Raw genomic sequence first — 23,293 nt, 5'->3', positions numbered from 1 at the left:
TAAATATTTATGCACCCAATATAGGAGAACCTCAATACATAAGGCAAATGCTAACAGCCATAAAAGAGGAAATCGACAGTAACACAGTAATAGTAGGGGATTTTAACACCCCACTTCCACCAATGGACAGATCATCCAAAGTGAAAATAAATAAGGAAACACAAGGATTAAATGACACATTAAACAAGATGGACTTAACTGATATTTATAGGACATTCCATCCAAAAACAACAGAATACACTTTCTTCTCAAAGTGCTCATGGAACATTCTCCAGGATAGATCATATCTTGGGTCACAAATCAAGCCTTGGTAAATTTAAGAAAATTGAAATCATATCAAGTATCTTTTCTGACCACAATGCTATGAGACTAGATGTCAATTACAGGAAAAAAACTGTAAAAAATACAAACACTTGGAGGCTAAACAATATGCTACTAAATAACCAAGAGATCACTGAAGAAATCAAAGAGGAAATAAAAAAATACTCAGAAACAAATGACAACGAAAACACAGCGACCCAAAACCTATGGGATGCAGCAAAAGCAGCTCTAAGAGGGAAGTTTATAGCAATACATTCCTACCTCAAGAAACAAGAAAAATCTCAAATAAACAACCTAAACTTACACCTAAAGAAATTAGAGAAAGAAGAACAAAAAACCCCAAAGTTAGCAGAAGGAAAGAAATCATAAAGATCAGATCAGAAATAAATGAAAAAGAAATGAAGGAAACAATAGCAAAGATCAATAAAACTAAAAGCTGGTTCTTTGAGAAGATAAAATTGATAAACCATTAGCCAGACTCATCAAGAAAAAAAGGGAGAAGACTCAAACCAATAGAATTAGAAATGAAAAAGGAGAAGTAACAACGGACACTGCAGAAATACAAACGATCATGAGAGATTACTACAAGCAACTAAAAGGCAATAAAATGGACAAACTGGAAGAAATGGACAAATTCTTAGAAAAGCACAACCTTCCGAGACTGAACCAGGAAGAAACAGAAAGTATAAACAGATCAATCACAAGCAATGAAATTGAAACCCTGATTAAAAATCTTCCAACAAACAAAAGCCCAGGACCAGATGGCTTCACAGGTGAATTCTATCAAACATTTAGAGAAGAGCTAACACCTATCCTTCTCAAACTCTTCCAAAATATTGCAGAGGGAGGAACACTCCCAAACTCATTCTACAAGGCCACCATCACCCTGATACCAAAACCAGACAAAGATGTCACAAAAAAAGAAAACTATAGGCCAATATCACTGATGAACATAGATGCAAAAATCCTCAACAGAATACTAGCAAACAGAATCCAACAGCACATTAAAAGGATTAAACACCATAATCAATTGGGTTTTATCTCAGGAATGCAAGGATTCTTCAATATACGCAAATCAATCAATGTCATACATCATATTAACAAATTGAAGGAGAAAAACCATATGATCATCTCAATAGCTGCAGAAAAAGCTTTCAGCAAAATTCAACATCCATTTATGATAAAAACCCTCCAGAAAGTAGGCATAGAGGGAACTTACCTCAACATAATAAAGGCCATATATGACAAACCCACAGCCAACATCATTCTCAATGGTAAAAAACTGAAACAATTTCCACTAAGACCAGGAACAAGACAAGGTTGTCCACTCTCACTTCTATTATTCAACATAGTTTTGGAAGTTTTAGCCACAGCAATCAGAGAAGAAAAAGAAAAAAAAGGAATCCAAATCGGAAAAGAAGAAGTAAAACTGTCACTGTTTGCAGATGACATGATACTATACATAGAGAATCCTAAAGATGCTACTAGAAAACTACTAGAGCTAATCAATGAATTTGGTAAAGTAGCAGGATACAAATTAATGCACAGAAATCTCTTGCCTTCCTATACACTAATGATGAAAAATCTGAAAGAGAAATTAAGGAAACACTCCCATTTACCATTGCAACAAAAAGAACAAAATACCCAAGAATAAACCTACCTAAGGAGACAAAAGACCTGTATGCCGAAAACAATAAGACACTGATGAAAGAAATTAAAGATGATACAAACAGATGGAGAGATGTATATACCATGTTCTTGGATTGGAAGAATCAATATTGTGAAAATGACTATACTACTCAAAGCAATCTACAGATTCAAGGCAATCCCTATCAGACTACCAATGGCATTTTTCACAGAACTAGAACAAAAAATTCCACAATTTGTATGGAAACACAAAAGACCCTGAATAGCCAAAGCAATCTTGGGAAAGAAAAACGGAGCTGGAGGAATCAGGCTCCCCGACTTCAGACTATACTACAAAGCTACAGTCATCAAGACAGTATGGTACTGGCACAAAAACAGAAATATAGATCAATGGAACAGGATAGAAAGCCCAGAGATAAACCCACGCATATATGGTCACCTTATTTTTGATAAAGGAGGCAAGAATGTACAATGGAGGAAAGACAGCCTCTTCTATAAGTGGTGCTGTGAAAACTGGACAGCTACATGTAAAAGAATGAAATTAGAACACTCCCTAACACCACACACAAAAATAAAATCAAAATGGATTAAAGACCTAAATGTAAGGCCAGACAGTATAAAACTCTTAGTGGAAAACATAGGCAGAACACTCTATGACATAAATCACAGCAAGATTCTTTTTGACCCATCTCCTAGAGGAATGGAAATAAAAACAAAAATAAACAAATGGGACCTAATGAAACTTAAAAGCTTTTGCACAACAAAGGAAACCATAAACAAGACGAGAAGACAACACTTAGAATGAGACAAAATATTTGCAAACGAAGCTACTGACAAAGGATTAATCTCCAAAATATACAAGCAGCTCATGCAGCTCAATATCAAAAAAACAAACAACCCAGTCCAAAAGTGGGCAGAAGACCTAAATAGACATTTCTCCAAAGAAGATATACAGATTGCCAACGAACACATGAAAGGATGCTCAACATCACTAATCATTAGAGAAATGCAAATCAAAACTACAATGAAGTATCACCTCACACCAGTCAGAATGGCCATCATCAAAAAATCTGCAAACAATAAATGCTGGAGAGGGTGTGGAGAAAAGGGAACTCTCCTGCACTGTTGGTGGGAATGTAAACTGATACAGCCACTATGGAGAACAGTATGGAGGTTCCTTAAAAAACTAAAAATAGAACTACCATATGACCCAGCAGTCCAACTACTGGGCATATACCCAGAGAAAACCATAATTCAAAAAGAGTCATGTACCACAATGTTCACTGCAGCACTATTTACAATAGCCAGGACATGGAAGCAACCTAAGTGTCCATCAACAGATGAATGGATAAAGAAGATGTGGCACATATATACAATGGAATATTACTCAGCCATAAAAAGAAATGAAATTGAGTTATTTGCAGTGAGGTGGATGGACCTAGAGTCTGTCATGCAGAGTGAAGTAAGTCAGAAGGAGAAAAACAAATACCGTATGCTACTACATATGTATGGAATCTAAAAAAAAAAAATGGTTCTGAAGAACCTAGGGGCAGGACAGGAATAAAGAGGCAGACGTAGAGAATGGACTTGAGGACACGGGGAGGGGGAAGGGTAAGCTGGGACGAAGTGAAAGAGTAGCATTGACATATATACACTACCAAATGTAAAATATATAGCTACTGGGAAGCAGCTCCATGGCACGGGGAGATCAGCTTGGTGCTCTGTGACCACCTAGATGGGTGGGATAAGGAGGATGGGAAGGAGATGCAAGAGGGCGGAGATATGGGGATATATGTATACATATAACTGATTCACTTTGCTATACAGCAGAAACTAACACAACATTGTAAAGCAATTATACTCCAATAAAGATGTTTAAAAAAAAAAAACGAATAAAACTCAAGATGAAGCCACACTTAGCACAGTGACAGGGGCCTTTCAGGTGTTTAGAGAGGCCTAGCTATTTTTATTTTTTGAGGCTTTTGGTAAGTTAAGAAGAAAAAAGGGGGGAGGATGCTGAAGAGGCATTTTTAACTTTCAAAAAATGAAAAACCTTCATGTCAAGTCTAAATTTTAAGACTTTAGGGATGTGAAGCTGGGGACAAGCAGCTCTCCTGGGCCCCCCGTAATAGGCCCTGGTTTTACAGTTTTTCCACAGTGGAAGTGGCTATGTAACCAGGCCGCTTAGTCTGATCAGAACATCATTTCACCACAGTCTGTTCTTGGGGCTCTCAGCCTCTGGGCAAGAGTTCCTCTAAAAACAGAACATGAGACAAGGATTGGATGCAGGGAGATTTTGGGGGAGGTGATATCAGGAAGTGAGCGAGTGAGTGGGGAGAGTGAAACAAGGAAGGGAGAAGGGCCAGTGAAATACACGTTGAGCAGGTCACTGCTGTGTGCATGGGGTGGGGGGGGCTTGCTCCCGCTGGAAACCCTGTAAGGAACTATCTAGAATGCATCTCAGAATTATTCTTCAGAGGAGTAAGACTGGATAGTTATCCATCAACTCTAAAACCTCACTGGCCGAGGGCTGCCCCTGGGGCTGCAGACTCTCCCACGCTTCCCAGACCACAGCCAGCTGCCTGTGAAGGGGCTCTGAGTCAGCACAGCTGACAAGACTGGGCGCTGGAAGTCATGCTGCCCGCAGGTCAGGGTGCCGCACTCTGGAGCCGTAGCTGAGACATAGGGTGGGCTGAGGAGATGGGACACAGGAAGAAAGGAAAAAAAAGGGCTGCCATACCTCCTAAGTCTATGGTCTTCGTGCTTTACAAAAGACCAAGAGCCCCTAGCACTCACTCCTCCCTCCCCACTACACCTCAAGTTCTAACAGAAGTTATTGGGGGCTTCCCTGGTGGCACAGTGGTTAAGAATCTGCCTGCCAATGCAGGGGACACGGGTTCGAGCCCTGGTCTGGGAAGATCCCACATGCCGCGGAGCAACTGGGCCCGTGAGCCACAACTACTGAGCCTGCGCGTCTGGAGCCTGTGCTCCGCAACAAGAGAGGCCGCGACAGTGAGAGGCCCGCCCACCGCGATGAGGAGTGGTCCCCGCTTGCCACAACTAGAGAAAGCCCTTGCACAGAAACGAAGACCCAACACAGCCAAAAATAAATATAAAATAAATAAATTAATTAAAGAAACGTTTAAAAAAAAAAAAAAAAAAGAAGTTATTGGTACTACTGGCAAAAACAAGGGGAATTCCTGTGTTGTGACAAGTTAACAATTTGACATCACATGCTACACTAAAAGGGGTTAATAGATAAAAATCCTAACACATCAAACCAACCTTATTACCCTACAAACAAACCTTGCACCCCCCCCCAAAGAACCAAGCAAATGGAAGCTTCCTGCCCACATGACAGTATTTACTTACTTCTTCCACTTTTGATCAATTCTGTAATATATTTTTCACACTTTAACGTCTCTAAAATTGGCAATGTCATAATTTAATTGGTAGTGTTGTGCTTTCTTAATGGTATATAAAATGGTGTTTCTTATCAATTATGGTGTTTTATATTTGATGAAATATGTTATTTCTGATATTTTCAATTTAAACTGATATTTGCAAGGTGAGTATTAACCTTAATTTCTTTGCTGGCCTACTGAAGACCAAAATAATTCCCAATCACCAAGGCTTAGATGAACCTCAATTTTAATATACTTTTTTCAGAGGAAAAAACATAAACTTAAAGAAACTGAAATTACAACTAACCATAATTAGAAAATTATGCAAAAAAAAAGAGGCCTAAAAAATTGCTATTACTTAAAATGATTGATAACTGGTTATAAGACACACATTAAATGAAGAGGGTAATAAGCAAGATTCATCAGTGGCTCCTAAGATATCAGTTAAATTTTACACAAAGGCAATATTCATTTCAGATTTCCCGAGAGGAGTTATTCCTAATGGTTTTAAAAGACAGCTAACTTTCTAACAAAGAGTGCTAGACAATAAGAGAATGTAATTAAAGCATTTGCTTGTTCTTATCCCCTGAATTCCCTCTCACTCCTTTTGGAATGATAGCTCTAAAATTAGACGTTGTTTGATGCATATCCTGAAGGGCACCTCTGCTGGCATTCGGCACACAAAGTGTTCAACAGATTAGTTTAGGAAGATGATACACCATATTCAGCAGGAAGAGACCCAAGTAGTGACAAAGACAATTCAAATAACACACTGGACAGATAGGAAGCTTATAGATATTCGGAGAATCCTGAGACTAGTGTTGGAATATTCTTGTACAAAGTAGTTCTTCTATAGGTACTTTCTAAAATTTAGCTCTAAGTAGCTAATTTACTCTAACTAAAAGCATATTTTATCATTTTCATGCCCAAAGACTAAAAGGAGCAATCACATAGTGGTTTCTTGAAACAGAGAGCAGTTTGGGGTAACTATTCCCAAGCTGCCCGTAATCCTTTGTGGAATTAACCGATCAGCATTTTTATAGTCATGAGAACTTAATTTTATAATACGCCTTTCTAGATTTCTCCTTCAACACCAGAGTAGGTATATTTATATCACTGTTACGTAAAGCAAAGCTGAAGCCAGGGATATAGGATGACTTAACTGAAAACACTCAGTTTTGAATGGAAAGATGGCTGGTCAAAACTTTAAGCTTTAAAGATCATAGAAAAGTTGATATGCTAGATTTATAGGTATCACTGAACATTTTTTCCACAGACATTTTTCTATAAGAAACATGAGCAAACTAAAACGTCACCTCTACAGCTTCCCAGGCCCATTTCCTGTATTTTGGATCATGAGTCAGTCGCCACATGTACATGTAAGTCTCAACAACTTCTGGCCGTAGGATGTAGTATTTTTCATTTTGCCTCGTAGCAATGGCTTCAACACCGCCATCGAATCTGAAAGCTTCTGGTCCCAGTTTCGCAACTAAAGGAGATGCAATGGAGGACAAGGGTTATTGTCCTAGACAATGTTTAGTGTCTATAACTTAAGTGAAACTAGAAAGTACCTTACAACATTCAAGAGAGGTGCCAAAACAATCATTTTAAGGAATAATTATAAACACTCTATAATAAGCAATATTCAATATACCTTTATAATTTATTCATCGAAAAGAGTCCATTTTAGAAAATGGTAATGATCCCTTATTTTCTTTCATTTAACCACCATTTACTGAGCACCTACTGGGTAGGTGCAAAGCACCACCTTATTTGAGCTAGAAAATCAGTGGTTGAGAATTATAAGTCATTATGTCATGAAGGTTATTTAGTATTTGTACATCAAACTCCTATTTTATAAGAAGGCCGCCAGACTCATCATATATTTCATGGAGATTCTGGGAAGATTAATAATGGTTTATAACATACCAAGTTTCTTTTGTACTGGGACAGAGACTCTCACCCAATGTTATTTACCTAAAGCAGGGCCAATAAGTTAGACAGACTTAACCCTTTATGGCCTGGATTTTTGTTTCTTGGTAAACTAAAGGTAAATATTTTTATATAGAAGAGCAATGCTTCTTGAAGTAAAAATAGAGATTCATTTAAGATATTAATCATGATCATCAAGTTTCATCAGGCATGGTGGATGTTCTTTTGATGGCAACAAATGGACAAAATGGACAAAGTTCCTTACTGAATGAAATAAAAAGCACACAGATTGTGTATGAAGAGTAACAGGTACTCACATGTGCGATTGTAAGATTCATGACAGGTACGGGCAATTTCAGCCCCGAGTTGAAGGTAGTGTTGGGTCAGGCCTTCAGGAGCGTTGTCTGCCCCGAGGGCAAACATGCCTCCCGCAAAGCAGGTCAGGTGGCCCATCTTGTGTTCCAGGAGGCCCCCTTTCCACTCTGCGATGTAAGTCAGTCCGTTACGTGACTTCCGGATCAAGTGAGTCTCAATTGCCTGAAAATAATACTTATTTTCAACATTTTGTAATCTCTTCTCAGATTTATACCAAAAACACCACATTAAAAAAATAAAAAAAGATAAAACATCACTCACGATTTGAGTTTGTTACTACAAATCCAATTCGACCTGAAATTTCATGTTATTGCTCTCTGTATATGTCCTCTAGTCTACGCCTTATTAGTTTGGTTAGTTAGAATTAACACTGTTGGGCCAGCCCAGTAGGTTTTGCTTGGTTCCATGACCAAACACTTGTAGTCCTCATACTGAAAAAGCTGTTTCCTTTTCAAAGATAGGCCACTGGTATAGTGATAAGAGCTGCTTCAGTGCATTTCCATTTTCACAAATGGAGAAACAACACAAAGCACAGGCTCTACCATGAATGGTGAACAGACCATATTTGTGTATAAAATCCAGGCTGGTGGTATTACCCCTCCTTTCTCTCTCTTAGGCTTGGAGGGGTAGCAAAACAGAGTGGGAAAAAGGAGCTGTTCTTGAGTCAATCAGATTGCTTGGCTTCAAATTCCAGCTCTGACACTTACTATCTGTAAACTTTGTGGGTAATTTGCTTACTGTATCCTTAAATCTCAGTGTCCGTATGCATAAAATGGGAATAGTAGTATCCACTGAGAAAACTGCAACATTTTGCTTATAAAGCAGTCAGTACTGTGATTAGCACTTGATAAAGGTCATTTATCATCATCACATCTCCATTGTGGTAACACTTGAATTAAATTCCTCCCTAATAATTCTTTTAAAAAGGACATTAATATACAATGAATAAGTATTTTTTTTTAAAAAAAGAATAAAGGTCTGTAAATTTGGGAGAAATGATGTTTACAAAAGTGGTTTGTTAAACACCTTTTATTTCTGCCCCAGGACTGTTGATATTCTTTTGAATAAACAAAATAAGATAAGCCTTTTTTTAAAAAAAAAACCAAAATTGTAGTGTAAGTGCTTGGCATTACTATTTTTAATTACTTTAACAGGAAATGCTCCCCTACACCCCCAATTACTTCTTGGAAGGAGAAGGGCTATGATTGTGTCTATAACTGTTATACTATTATAAAAAAAGAGAGGATTTTAGGAATCACATTTGGGAATACAGGCATAGCTCATTTTATTGAGCCTTGCTTTATTGTGCTTTGCAGATATTGCATTTTTCACAAATTGAAGTTTTGCAGTGACCCTGCGTCAAGCAAGTCTATCAGTGCTGTTTTTCCAAAAGCATTTGCTCTTTTCATGTCTCGGTGTCACATTTTGATAATCTGCAATACTTCAAACTTTTTCATTATTATTATATTTGTTATGGTGATCTGTATCAGTGATCTTTAACATTACTATTACAACTCACTGAAGACTCAGATGATGGTTAGCATTTTTTAAGTAAGGTAAGTACATTGTTTTTTTAGACATACTGCTATTGTACATTAAACAGTCTAGAGTATAGTGTAAATATTAACTTTATATGCACGGGGCAACCAAAAATTTCATGTGACTTGCTCTACTGTGTTATTCACTTTATTGCAGTGGTCTGGAACTGAACCCACAATATCTCTGAGGCATGCCTGTAGTAGATACAGACTACTTGTGATACAAGAGAATGAATGAAAATGAATGCAAAGGTAGATAAAACCTCTCCTACCTTTACTGGAAATAAACAAATGAAACCAAGATGGTAAGAAATAAATGAACGCACTACTGTGCTCATTAACTGTGGTTAAGCTAATTTTATTGATGGTCTAGTTATTACATTAGTATTTCATTCTTATTTAATGCAACTGAACATCTTAGCTATTTATACTTCTCATAGCACAAATTGCAATAAAGTCCTTCAAGCAGATACTTGTTCATCACCCAAGAAATTATTCTTTCTACATGGCAAGAGTAATAGCTTTTGAGCATGCATTAGAGAAACATTATTACCCTGTTACAGATCCTGAATAAAGTACTATATTATTTTTGGCATGATTCTGACCAAGTTGCTATCTCTCAAAATAAATTACAACGAAATTCCAAGACTTTTAAAACAATGTTTGTGTGGCAATGGGAAAATGTAAATAAATATAAAGGAGGAAAAAATAGTCTTTGGTGGCTCTAAAAAATGTGTCAAGCCTACAGAGAATTGATTAGGAAAAAAGAGTATTGTATATTTTGTGATTTCATCCTTCTACATTTGAAAAAAATTAGTTGGCTGTGCCTATAGAATCCTAAATGTCTAATACATCACCTGCCCAGGTATCATTCACTCCAGTGGACTTTCTTGCAGCATGAGCATCCACCACTATGGATTCTTAGTATGGCCTCCAGATGAGGCCATAACAGCCAGTTGAAAACTCAAAGTATTTCGTTATTAACACACGAAAGAAAACATGCCACTCTGGGATTAAATGATTTCCAAAATGCACTGGAAGCTAAAACTGATGGACTACATCTCCAGTAACTCAACTGTCCGGAACAGTATTGTAAGGGATCCTCTCTTTCATAATAATGATATTTTAAAGTACAAGCAATACAAAGAAACTTTACTATGTAACACATGACTACTTCTTAAAATCAGAAGTATAACTGTTCTAGCTTTGCTTTCTATGTCGAAAACACACAATGGATTGAAAGTGTTTTTACTATTAAGAGAAAGAGGAAACACTTTGACTTCATTTGCTCTTAATGGATTTTCCTGTCAATGGTTTGTCTAAATACAATATGCTAAAAGCTGTGTGGGTATAGTTCTCAAAACTGGAGGAAAATTATTTCAAAGAGTATTTTAAAGTTGCCTTTCCTGGAACATCAAGATCTTAGGGGGCCACTTTAAAATTAGAATAATTAAAATGTCTGCCAGGACTGTAATTAAAAATGACATAATGCAAACCATACTGTATGGAGAACTCCCTGGTTTAAAACCTGAAACCTCATAGGAATGAAGAAAAATAAACCTGAAGAGGCCATATGGACCATATCCTAGTATGCTTTTAATGTTTATCATGTCCTTTAAAGGCTGTGCGAAATGAAGGCCAATGTTCTAACTAAGGTGTCTGGTTCCTATATGTGAAATAGTAAAGAGTTGTGTCTGCTCTACTTAGTGAAGTTCACTACTGACCTTGGAGGGAACCAATGTAATATTAAATCCAGTCAACTAGAGCAGTGCAAGTTGTATTTATATTTAAACAAATAAGTTGGTCTATTGTGAAATCACCCAGAATTCCTTTTAGGGACACTGATTTTAGAACAATGGCAACATCATTGGAATTACAAATATCCATTTTTCCCCTATGAATTATTATTTTTTTAAAAAATTTCTAATTTCATATCTAAACTATGTAAGAGGCTGAGCCCAACAGGACATCTCCCACATAAGGCCACTTCTCTAAGATTAGGATATGTAAGTTACCTACCTAACACATAGAAATAAACATAGAGAACTGGGAAAAGGGGGAGACAGAGAAATATGATCCAAATGAAGGAACAAGACATAGCCTCAGAAAAAGAACAAAACAAAGTAGAGATAAGCAATATACCTGATAAAGAGTTCAAGGTAATGATCATAAAGATGCTCACTGAACTCAAGAGAAGAATGGATAAATACAGTGAGAATTTCAACAACAAAGAGTTAGAAAATGTAAGGAAGAAACAGAGCTGAGGAATACAATAACGGAAATTTAAAAAATATACTAGAAGGAATAAACAGTACGTTAGATGATATAGAGGAATGAATTAGTGATCTGGAAGACAGAGTAGTAGAAATCACACAAAGTTGAATAGAAAGGAGATAAAAAAAGAAATTAAAAAAATGAGGTTAATCTAAGAGATCTCTGGCACAACATCAAGCATACTAACATTTGCATTACAGGGTCCAAGGAGGAGAAGAGGGACAGGAAGGGACAGGGAACTTATCTGAAGAAACAATAGCTAAAAACTTACCTAACCTGGGAAAGGAAACAAACATCCAGGCCCAGGAAGCAAAGAAAGTCCCAAACAAGACACACCAAGGCACATCATAATTAAAATGGTAAAAATTAAAGATAAAGACTCTTAAAAGCAGCAAGAGAAGGGCAACTAGTTACCTACAAGAAAACTCTCATGAAACTATCAGATGTCTCCTCAGCAGAAACACTGCAAGCCAGAAAGGAGTGCCACAATATATCTAAAGTGATGAAAGGGAAAAGCCTATAACAAGGAATACTCTTCTTAGCAAAGTTATCATTCAGATTTGAAAGAGAGATAAAGAGTTTCACAAACAAGCAAAAGTTGAAAGAATTTAGCACCACTAAACTGGCTTTATAAGAAATGTTAAAGGGACTCCTCTAAGCAGAAAAGAAAAGGCCACAACTAGAAATATGAAAATTATGAGAGGAAAAACATCACTGGTAAAGACAAACAGATAGTAAAGGTAGTCGATCAACCACATAAAGCTAGTAAGAAGGTTAAAAGACAAAAGTAGTAAAATCATATATATCCATAATAAGTAGTATGGATACACAAAACAAAAAGATGTAAAATATGACATCAAAAACATTACACATGGTGGGGGAAGTAAAAATGTAGAGTGGTTAGAACGTATTCAAGCTTAAGAGATCATCAACTTAAAATAATCATATATACATATGAATGATGTTCAATATGAACCTCTTGGTAATTACAAACCAAAAACCTATAATAGATACACACACTCAAAAAAGAGGAAGGAACACAACATAAAGCTAAAGATTGTAATCAAATCACAAGGGAAGAGAGCAAAAGAATAAGAAAGAAACTAAAAAGAACTATGAAAACAATGAACAAAATGGCAAAAAGTACATACGTATAATAATTATTTCAAGTGTAAATGGACTAAATGCTCTTATCAAAAGACATAGAGTGGCTGAATGCATGAAAAATCAAGACCCATATATATGGAAAAATCAAGACCCATATATATGCTGCCTACAAGAGACTCATTTCAGATCTAAAGGCACACAGACTGATAGATAAAAAAGGTTATTCCATGCAAATGGAAATGGAAAGAAATCTGGAAGCAATACCACATCAGACAAAATAGAATTGAAACAAAGACTGTAAAAAGAAACAAAAAAGGACATTACATAATGATCAAGGGATCAATCCAAGATGAAGATATAATAATTGTAAACATATATGCTCCCAACATAAGACCACTTAAATACATAAGCAAATATTAACAGACATAAAAGGAGAAATTGACAGTAACACAATAATAGTAAGGGACTTACACACCCCACTCACATCAATAGGCAGGTCATCCAGAAAGAAAATAAGGAAACACTGACCTTAAATGACACATTAGACCAAACAGACTTAATAAATAGATAATTTAAGAAAACTGAGATCGTATCAAGCAACTTTTCTCACCACAATGCTATGAGACTATAAATAAACTACAAGAAAAAATGCAAAAAACATAAACATGTGGAGGCTAAACAATACACTAGTAACAACCAGTGGATCACTGAAGAAATCAAAGAAGAAATAAAAAAATACCTGGAGACAAGTGAAAATGTAATCACATTGATCTAAAATCTATGGGACACAGAAAAAGCAGTTCTAAGAGGGAAGTTTATAGCAATACAAGCCTACATCAGGAGACAAGAAATATCTCAAATAAACAACCTAAACTTACACCCAAAGGAAACAGAAAAAGAACAAACAAAACCCAAAGTTAGTAGAGCAGAAATAAATAAAATAGAGACCAAAAAACTGCAATAACAATAGAAAAGATCAAAGAAACTAAGATCTGGTTCTTTGAAAAGATAAACAAAATCGATAAACCTTTAGCCAGACTCATCAAGAAAAAAAGAGAGGGCCCAAATAAATAAATCAGAAATGAAAGAGGAGAAGTTAAAATGATACCATGGAAATAAAAAGGATCATAAGAGATTACTACGAATATTTATATGTCAATAAAATGGACAACCTAGAAGAAATGAAAAAATTCCTAGAAATAAATAATCTCCTAAGATGGAACTGGAAATATCAATAGAAAATATTAATAGACCAATTACCAGTAAAAAAATTGAATCAGTAATAAAAAAAAAAGTTCCAACAAACAAAAGTTTGGAATCAGTTGGCTTCATGGGTGAATTCTACCAAACATTTAGAGAAGAGTTTACACCTATTCTTCTCAAACTATTCCAAAAAACTGAAGAAGAAGGAATGCTTCTGAAATTCTATAAGGCCAGTTTTACCCTGATACCAAAATCAAAAAAAAAAAAAAAATACAGGCCAATATCAGTGATAAACATAGATGATAAAATCCTCAACAAAATATTAGCAAACCAAATTCAACAATAAATGAAATGGATCATACACCACGATCAAGTGGGATTTATCCCAGGGATGCGAGGATGGTGTAGTATCTGCAAATCAATCAATGTGCTATACTACATTAACAAATTGGAGAATAAAACTCATATGATCATCTCAATAGATGTAGAAAAAGCTTTTGACAAAATTCAACATCCATTTATGATAAAAACTCTCAACAAATTAGATACAGAGGGGATATACCTCAAGATAATTAAGCCCATATATGACAAATCTATAGCCAACATCATAATAAATGATAAAAAGCTGAAAGCAACAAGATCAGGAACAAGGCAAGGATGCCCATTCTTGTCACTTTTATTCAACATAGTTTTGGAAGGCCTAGCCTCAGCAAATAGACAAGAAAAAGAATAAAAGAAGTCCAAATTGCAAAGGAAAAAGTAAAACTGTCACTTTTTGCAGATGACATACTATATATAGAAAAATCCTAAAGACACTACCAAAGTAGTAGGACTAATAAATAAATTCAGTAAAATTGCAGGATACAAAATTAATATACAGGTATCTGTTGCATTTCTATACACTAATAACAGACTATAAGAAAGATAAATTAATAAAACAATCCCATTTATGACTGCATAAAAAGTGTAAAATACCTAGGAATATATCTAACCAAAGAGGTAAAAGACTTGTACTCTGAAAAGTATAAGACATCAATGAAAGAAACTGAAGACAACACAAACAAATGAGAAGATATACCATGGTCATGGATTGGAAGAATAAATATTGTTAAAATGACCAGACTACCCAAGGCAATCAACAGATTCAATGCAATCCCTATCAAACTACCAAAGACATTTTTTTATAGAACCAGAACAAATAATTCTAAAATTTGTATGGAACCACAAAAGATCCCAAATAATCAAACCAATCTTGAGAAAGAAGAACAAAGCTGGAGGTATTAGACTCTCTGCTTTCAAACTATACTACAAAGCTACAGTAATAAAAACCATACAGTACAGTCACAAAAACAGACACATAGATCAATGGAACAGAATAGAGAGCCCAGAAATAAACCCACACTTATATGATCAATTAATCTATGATAAAGGAGGAAAGAATATACAGTGAGAAAAAGACAGCCTCTTCAATAAATGGTGATGGGAAAACTGGACAGCTACATGCAAGAGAATCAAACTGGACTACTTTTTCACACCATATATAAAAATAAATTCAAAATTGATTAAAGATTTAAGTGTAGACCTGAAACTATAAAACTCCTACAAGAAAACACTGGCAGTGCTCTCTTTTTTTTTTTTTTTTTTTAAAGCAATCCCTCCAGGACATTCTTTTTTTTTTTATTAATTAATTAATTTTCATTTTGGCTGTGTTGGGTCTTCGTTTCTGTGCGAGGGCTTTCTCTAGCCGCGGCAAGCGGGGGCCACTCTTCATCGCGGTGCGCGGGCCTCCCACCATCGCAGCCTCTCTTGCTATGGAGCACGGGCTCCAGACGCGCAGGCTTAGCAACCGTGGCTCACGGGCCCAGTCGCTCCGCAGCATGCGGGATCCTCCCAGACCAGGGCTCGAACCCGCGTCCCCTGCATTGGCAGGCAGACGCTCAACCACTGCGCCACCAGGGAAGCCCCAGTGCTCTCTTTTGACATTGGTCTTAGCAATATATATATATATATCTATATGTGTGTATATATATATCTATATCTATATATATATTTTTTGATCTGTCTCCTCAGGGATGGAAAATAAAATAAAAAATAAACAAGTGAGACTACAACAAACTAAAAAGCTTTTGCACAGTGAAGGAAACTAACAAAAAAAAAAAAGTGAAAAGGCCACCTACTAAATGGGAGAAGATATTTGAAAATATATCTGATAAGGGATTAATATCCAAAATACACAAAGAACTCATACAACTCAACAAATAACCAGGCTAAAATGGACAGAAGACCTGAATAGACATTTTTCCAAAGAAGATGGAAGGCAGAGAGACGGCCAACAGACACATGAAAAGATGCTCAAGATCACTAATCATCAGGGAAATGCAAATGAAAATCACAATGAGATAACATCTCACACCTGTCAGAATGGCTATCATCACAGACAACAAATAACATGTGTTGGTGAGGATATGAAGAAAAGGGAATCCTTGTGTGCTATTTTGGGATTGTAAATTGGTGCAGCCACTATAAAACTGCCATACGATCCAGCGATTTCACTTTAGGGTATTTATCTGAAGAAAACAAAAACACTAATATGGAAAGATATATGCACCTGCATGTTCACTGCTGCATTTTTTCCCATAGCCAAGATATGGAAGCAACCTAAGTGTTCAAATGGGTGGTTGCCAGAGGGGAGGGGGATGAGGGAGCAGGAGAAATAAGTGAAGAGGATTAAGAGGTACAAACCTCCAATTATAAAATAAGCCACAGGGATGCAATATACAGCATACGGAATATGGTCAATAATACTGTAATAACTTTGTATGGGGACAGATGGTTACTAGACTCATTGTGGTGATAATTTCATAACATATACAAATGTCAAATCACTATATAGTACACCTGAAACTAACATAATATCATACATCAACTACATTTCACTTTAAAAAAAAACTATTTAAACAACACAACATTGTTAATCAATATAAAATAAAAATTAAAAAAAAACTAGTTAAGGAAACAAACACTACATAAAGTACCTATCTAACACACTACTTAGAACACAGAAGGTAATTCAAATATTTGTTCACTCTCATTCCTCCTCCATCACAAAGGACCTTTGAAAACTATTAATAATCTTCGATTAAATATTAGTTCGGTTAGTTCAGATTTTTATTTGAAAGTACTATTTATCTCTGGAGGTTAAGTTTACTTCAAAGGGAGGTAGCCATTAGGATTGTCTGTAATCTTGGGCAATTTTAACTTCCTCAATTTTTAGAATATATAATAAATTCAGGATTTTTTCCTCTCCATAATTTTAAGTGTGACTCTAATAGGGAACTCATACTTGTTGAAGAAAAATACCCCTTTTTCAGACGTGTGAATCTTAACTGAGGTTTGAACCATGAAAAAAACTTTTAACTGCCCTATTAGAACTAAACATTATCAAGTATGATTATTATTGTTATAATTATATTAGCACATATTGAACTCTACCTAACTGGAAACATTTTGTAACCCACTCAGGTAGTATTCCATTTTTTCATTAAAGCTTGATTAATATGCAAGTTATAAGTTAGTTGAGTGGCAACGATGATTTAAATTTGGGTTTACCTTAATAGCATCGAAATACATCTTCTTAGCTTGTAGATCTGTCTTGTCAGACATTAACCATGCCTTTAGCAAATATTCATAAAAGCTGTCTCCAAGTCCTCCAACTGATACATGATCTGCAAAGAGAGGGAAATGAATCTTAGACTGATTCAGACTTTAATTCAGATAATGCAGTAAAATCATATTAGTAACTAGAATGCAAAACCGTTAAGTCAACTGCAACTCAATGTTACATTTAAATTCCAACAAATCTCTTGTTTTCAGAAAGATATTCTGAAATGAGCAGGTGTGCTGTTAACTAATGTGATATACTTTAAATAATTACCAATGTAGTATTGTAAACATGCAGATAAAAAATATATAATCAACCCTAATTCTATTTTTACTCTGTTTCTTTAGTAAAAATGCCAAATTAAAATGTTTTACCATATATATTCAAATATATTTTTAATTGCTTTATCTCTCAATAATAAACTATGTCAAAGCTATGAGTATCATCAAATCTTAAAAAAAAAAAAACAACAAAACTGGCTTGCAATATAACCAGAAGCTCCTCAGCTTCTTGTATTATAATTTTTATTATTTGATACGTTTTGTAGTGTTATCAATCTGAAGGGTCAAAATCCTTTGAGAGAGGTAAGAAAGAAGACAGGGCAGGAGAAGTTTTTCTTTTTAATACAGTCACCCCTCCATATCTGTAGGTTCCCCATCAGTAGATTCAATCAACTGTGGATTGAAAATATGATAAAAAAATTCAAGGAAGTTCCAAAAAGCAAAACTTCAACTTGCCATGCACAGCCAAATTCTATTTACATGGCATTTACATTGTATTTACATAGCATTTACATTGTATTAGGTATTATAAATAATCTAGAGATGATTTAAAGTATCTGGAGGATATGCATTGGTTATATGCAAATACTATGCCATTTTACACAAGGGACTTGAGCATCCATGAATTCTGGTATCCCTGGGGTCCTGGAACCAATCCCCTGCAGATAGGGAGGAATCAATGTACTCCAATCCGAACATCCCCCTCCACTGTCATTTATTATGCCAGATCCACTACATATTTATATTATTGCTATACAGTCTTTGACTTATAGGTAGGTAATCCTCATTAAAAGTGAGAAAACTGAGGTTTAGAGGGGCGAAATGAGATTATAACATTGGTAGGTGCCAGCTAACTCTTCAGCCCACACAGGGTCTCAAACTTGGAATCACTTGCTCCCTAACATATAACACTAAATGTACATATTCTTTTGCCTACTGCTTGAATCAATACTGTTACTTTTCAAGCATATTTACCTACAAAAACAGAGACATACTCTCTTTGAAATATCATTCCTAGAATTCATAGAGAATTTGTGCGTTAATAAGGTAGTCTTATTTGGGAAATTTGCATTTGAAGTTTCATAACTTGAAACTAACTTTATGTATCTATTAAAAAAATAAAACCTTTATTAGTTGATTTAGTTACACAAAAGTAAATTGGTTTTTATAGTACTATCAAGACAATTTTCTCCTGAGTCCCACCCAACAACTCCACTTGGACATGGGGACCTAAAATTGAACACAGGTTAAAAGTGAATGCATTATCTTTTCCTCCTCAACCTTATCTTAGCCTTGGTCCCTATCTCACTAAGTGGCACCATCATCCTGCCAAGTCTGCACAAGTCAGACATCAAATAGTCATTCTTTACCTCTTCTCTCCTTCACTCCCATATTCAATGAGTTACTGAACTCTACTCATTTTACCTCCAATGTATCTCTTAAGTGCATCTACTCCTTCCTGTCCTCACTAATGTGATTCTGGCCCAAGCTACCACTGTGCCCTGCCTGAGTCTGCAATGGCAAATTATCTGGTCTCCTGCACTGTGATAGCATCTTGCTATTTAAACTTATTAAAATTAAAAAAAAATCAGTTCCTCAGCCACACTAGTGCTCATACATGTGGCCTGTGGCTACTGCACTGAAGAGGGGAGATACAGAACATTTCCATTATCACACAAAGTTCTGATGGCAGTGCCACTCCAATCTATTTCCCACATTAATGAATGCCAGAGCAACCCTTTTAACATGTGAATCAGATCAGCCCTTACTTGAAGCCTTCAATGATGGAGAGTCAAAGCCTGGGTCTCTGGAGACCTGGGAGGCCCTGTATGACCTCAATCTTCTCTATATTATCAGTTCTGCTCTATCTGCTCTCTGCCGTCTTGCTATATGGTCCCTCTTTTGGTTTCTCAAAACCATCAGGCTCCTTCCCACCTCAGGGATTCTAAAGGCATTGTTCTCTCTGTCTGAAGTGCGCTCCCTGATTCCTTTTCCCTTCATTTAGTAATCCTGACTCATATTTCATATCTGATGCCCACTAAGTTCTCTCATTATACACTTTCTGATCGCACGCGTGTACCACACCTCACCTGCACTTTCATAAGATGGTGAAATTTTTTTTGTCTCCTTCATAAGATTATGATCCAGGAGGGCAGGGACCAGACCTATGATGTTTCCCAGTCCACATCAGCTCCTAAAAAGCATCTTGCACATAGTAGGTACTCAGTAAAAAACTGATGAACAAAGCAAAATTCTTTTAAGTCAGTCTTATTAAGGACTACACCTATGAAGCCCAGAAGGGCTATATTTTTAAGTAAATATGTGATTTTCTTTTGCAGGAAGTCCAGAATTACAGTTTTAATTTTAATGTAAAATTAGTATTTTTATAATTGTAAGGCTGATCCTTAAAAGAGCAGTTTGAAGTGACCTTTACAATTTCCTAAATAAATGGCCACAGAAACCTCTGACATTTACAAACTAAATAGACTAAGTACTATCCCATCGATAATAAGCCCTGTTGTTATAAACATGACTGCAGGAGACAAATGCAAGAGATGTGTGGTAAAGCAAATCACGTCCAGTTACTGTCAAAATAACGGGGACTAAATAAGTAATAGGAAATGATGGCCATGCTCCAGACATGTCCTTTAGAGTTAAAGCAATGAGAGTTGAAAACTAACAGCCAGAAGCAGCTTCATTTTCTTCTCCCGTGGGTTATGATTCTATAATGAAGGAAGAAGCAAGCTTGGGCATTTGGTGATTTTTTAAAAAAGGAAAAGGGTTTACATATTTGTTTTAATTAATGTTGCTAAGTGCTGGTTAATTTTCTATTTTCCTACCTATAAAATTTTTATATTTGGAAAGAATCAAAATAAAGGAACACCAAGGAACATAAAGGAGAAACAAGAAAAGGTCTTTTTGATAATTTAGCATATCACTCACTAAGCTTCTCCCATGTCTGGATGACTATTTGTGTTGGCAACAAAGTCCTGTGTAAATATCTCAGTGGCTGTAAGAGAGAACATGCCTGATTTTATCAGCAGGAAAGGACTGTCTACTTCTAGAAAGAACATATGTGGTATTCTTATTCCCAAATGCTCTAAACATAATGTGTATAATAGCTACTCAAATATTATGTTCTTTTATAAAAGGGGTAATGTATTCTTTTCTTTTCTATAAAAGGGGTAATGTATTCTTTTCTTTTCAGTAGGATTAGGTCACATAAAAGGATTCCTAATACCTAAAAAGAGAAAAAAAAATCAAAAGAATCAAGACAAAAAGGATTAAATACTCAGCATCTTCACTTTTTAATTTTATAGACTTCATCTGAATCTGAACTTCTCTCCTCAAAGCAATCCCCCAATGATACTAGTACCACCATATTTTATAGATACACACACACACACATATAATGTTGTTATGTTAACTGAAGAAGGGTGATAATTGTTCTGTTTATAAGACACGGAGCCCCATATTTGGCCTCAACAGTCAAGAGATATTATCATTGACCAGGACCGGATGTTGCCTCTCAGCCACAATTGAGGAGCAGGAGACAAATTGTTCAGAGAGGAAAAACAGAACCATTATTAAAAGCAGAGGCAGAAAAAGTCAGATTGGATACGGACTGCATGAGTATTCACAAAATTCAAGTAAGCTCCTACTAGCTGGAAGATACTATGTGCTGAGTTAACAAATATGGCGAAGTCACTGTCCTCAAAAGTTCTGGATCCATAGGAAGATGGGTATGTATATGAATCATTAGGAAAAGACTGTGATAGGAACGTACACAAAGTGTTGGGACAGAGGAGGAAGAAGGGGGCGGGCAGAGGAGGAGTGGGTGCTAACAATTTCCAACCAGTGTCTTGAAGAAAGCCACCTAGAAGAAATGGAGATTGAGCTGGTTCTTGGTAGAGTTAGAAGTGCAGTAAAAGGGCTGAGGAAACAGCACAAGCCAAGACCTGGATATGGCCAAGCAGACCTTGATTAAAGAATAAAAAAAAGTGTCTTCCTTGTGGCTGGAACACAGGATGGGGGTGGGGGAAGAGAGACGGGGGACTCATGAACCCTATTTGTTTTTCCATCAGGAATTGGCCCATAAACAATCCAATTACAAAGGGCCCTTTGTACCAGGAAGCATGGCCAAATACATAGTGTATTGGTGACCCAGAAGGTGAAGCTGGCATGTTCCAGAACAACTGACTCTTTTTGTCCCTCTTCATAGTGACTTCTAAATCCTATATCACAGGAAGAAAAAAGTAAATCATAGAGACTTTTTTTCAACTTTTGAAATCTTTCGTGAGAAGGAGAACTCTAAAAACGCTTGTCCTTTCAGAGAATCGTATCTAGTTATCTTGAACTCAGAAAGCTACTCAGGTTCTATTTTATCCCAAATACTACAGTGGCCCTCACACTTTTTAGCCTCAGCACCCTTTTACACTCTCAAAAACGAATAAGCACCCTAAAGAACCTGTTTATGTAATATCCATCAATATTTACCATATTGGAAGTTAAAACAGAATTTAAAATATTTTATTAATTTATTTAAAGTAATAATATACCCATTATATTAATATATAGATTTTTCATAAGAATATGTTACATTTTACAAAACAAAAATAATTAGTGGGAAGACTGATACCATTTTACATTTTTGCAAATCTCTTTAATGTTTGCTGTACTAGAAGACAATTGGATTTTCATATCTGCTCTACATTCAATCTGCTGCTATATGTTGTTCTGGCTGAAATATATGAAGAAAATTCAGCCTCACACATTTATACAGTTGGAAAACAAAGAGTATTCTGATAGTCTTTTCAGATAATTGTGGGTAATTTTTCTTTGGTACTACAACAAAACTTGACAAGTGGTCAAAGTTTTTTAACAGTTGCAATGTGGAGTTAGAAACCACATCGATTAATTTTTGTACTATTACATTAAAATCCACTGGGCCATCCTGCACTTTGAATGCACTTTTTCTCACACATGATTTTATAGCAGCATGCATTGGTCATTTGGAAAATATTGGTTCACTGAATTATGCACATCTTCCAGATGTTGATACATTTGATTATACAACATTGAAAAACCATATTTGTTAATATCATCACCAATCTCAGCAGAAGAGTCTTTTAGTGTTGGTGAAAGACATTAAGCTTATGGTGGCAATGTGCAAGTTTTTCAAAATTCTAATTTTCATTTAGAAGCTCAAGTTTTACCTTTGGCACAGATACTGTTAGTTTTCCTGGAAGCAACGTGCTCATTTTTGCGACCACGTCTATCAATTACCCAAGTCTGAATAACCAGTTTGTCTTCAGTAGTTCTTTCAAGTAAAAATGGTGACTTGTGAAACAACATGCGGCTAGTTCAGCTTGCAACTCAATCACACGAGTGCTTTTCTATGAGGCAACCACTATTTTTCATCATGCAGCAGAAACACCTTAAGCGTCCTTTCCATTTAATCATACAGAATATTACAATGATGTGCACTCAATGATTGAGATTTACTAGAATCAGTAAATTTTTTGCTTCATTAAGAGCATTCATGAGTGA

The 23,293-nt window shown here is 35.9% G+C and overlaps 1 protein-coding gene across 2 annotated transcripts in view; it reads right to left on the bottom strand.

Moving 5' to 3' along the window:
• Window positions 1-23,293, bottom strand: part of MAN1A1 (mannosidase alpha class 1A member 1) — a 168,307-nt gene that overhangs the window by 6,636 nt on the left and 138,378 nt on the right. For both annotated transcript variants that reach the window (XM_036870936.1, XM_036870937.1), the window contains exons 9-11: window positions 17,411-17,526; window positions 7,622-7,841; window positions 6,689-6,861 (exon numbers count right to left, since the gene is read on the bottom strand). In XM_036870936.1, the coding sequence (XP_036726831.1) occupies window positions 6,689-6,861; window positions 7,622-7,841; window positions 17,411-17,526 (509 nt within the window). The remainder of the gene's footprint in view (window positions 1-6,688; window positions 6,862-7,621; window positions 7,842-17,410; window positions 17,527-23,293) is intronic.

Source organism: Balaenoptera musculus, chromosome 12 (assembly GCF_009873245.2).
Source record: "Balaenoptera musculus isolate JJ_BM4_2016_0621 chromosome 12, mBalMus1.pri.v3, whole genome shotgun sequence".
In the NCBI taxonomy this organism is placed as follows: Eukaryota; Metazoa; Chordata; class Mammalia; order Artiodactyla; family Balaenopteridae; genus Balaenoptera; species Balaenoptera musculus.
The sequence above is the reverse complement of the archived record's forward strand: the minus strand, read 5'-3'. Positions and strand labels throughout refer to the sequence as shown.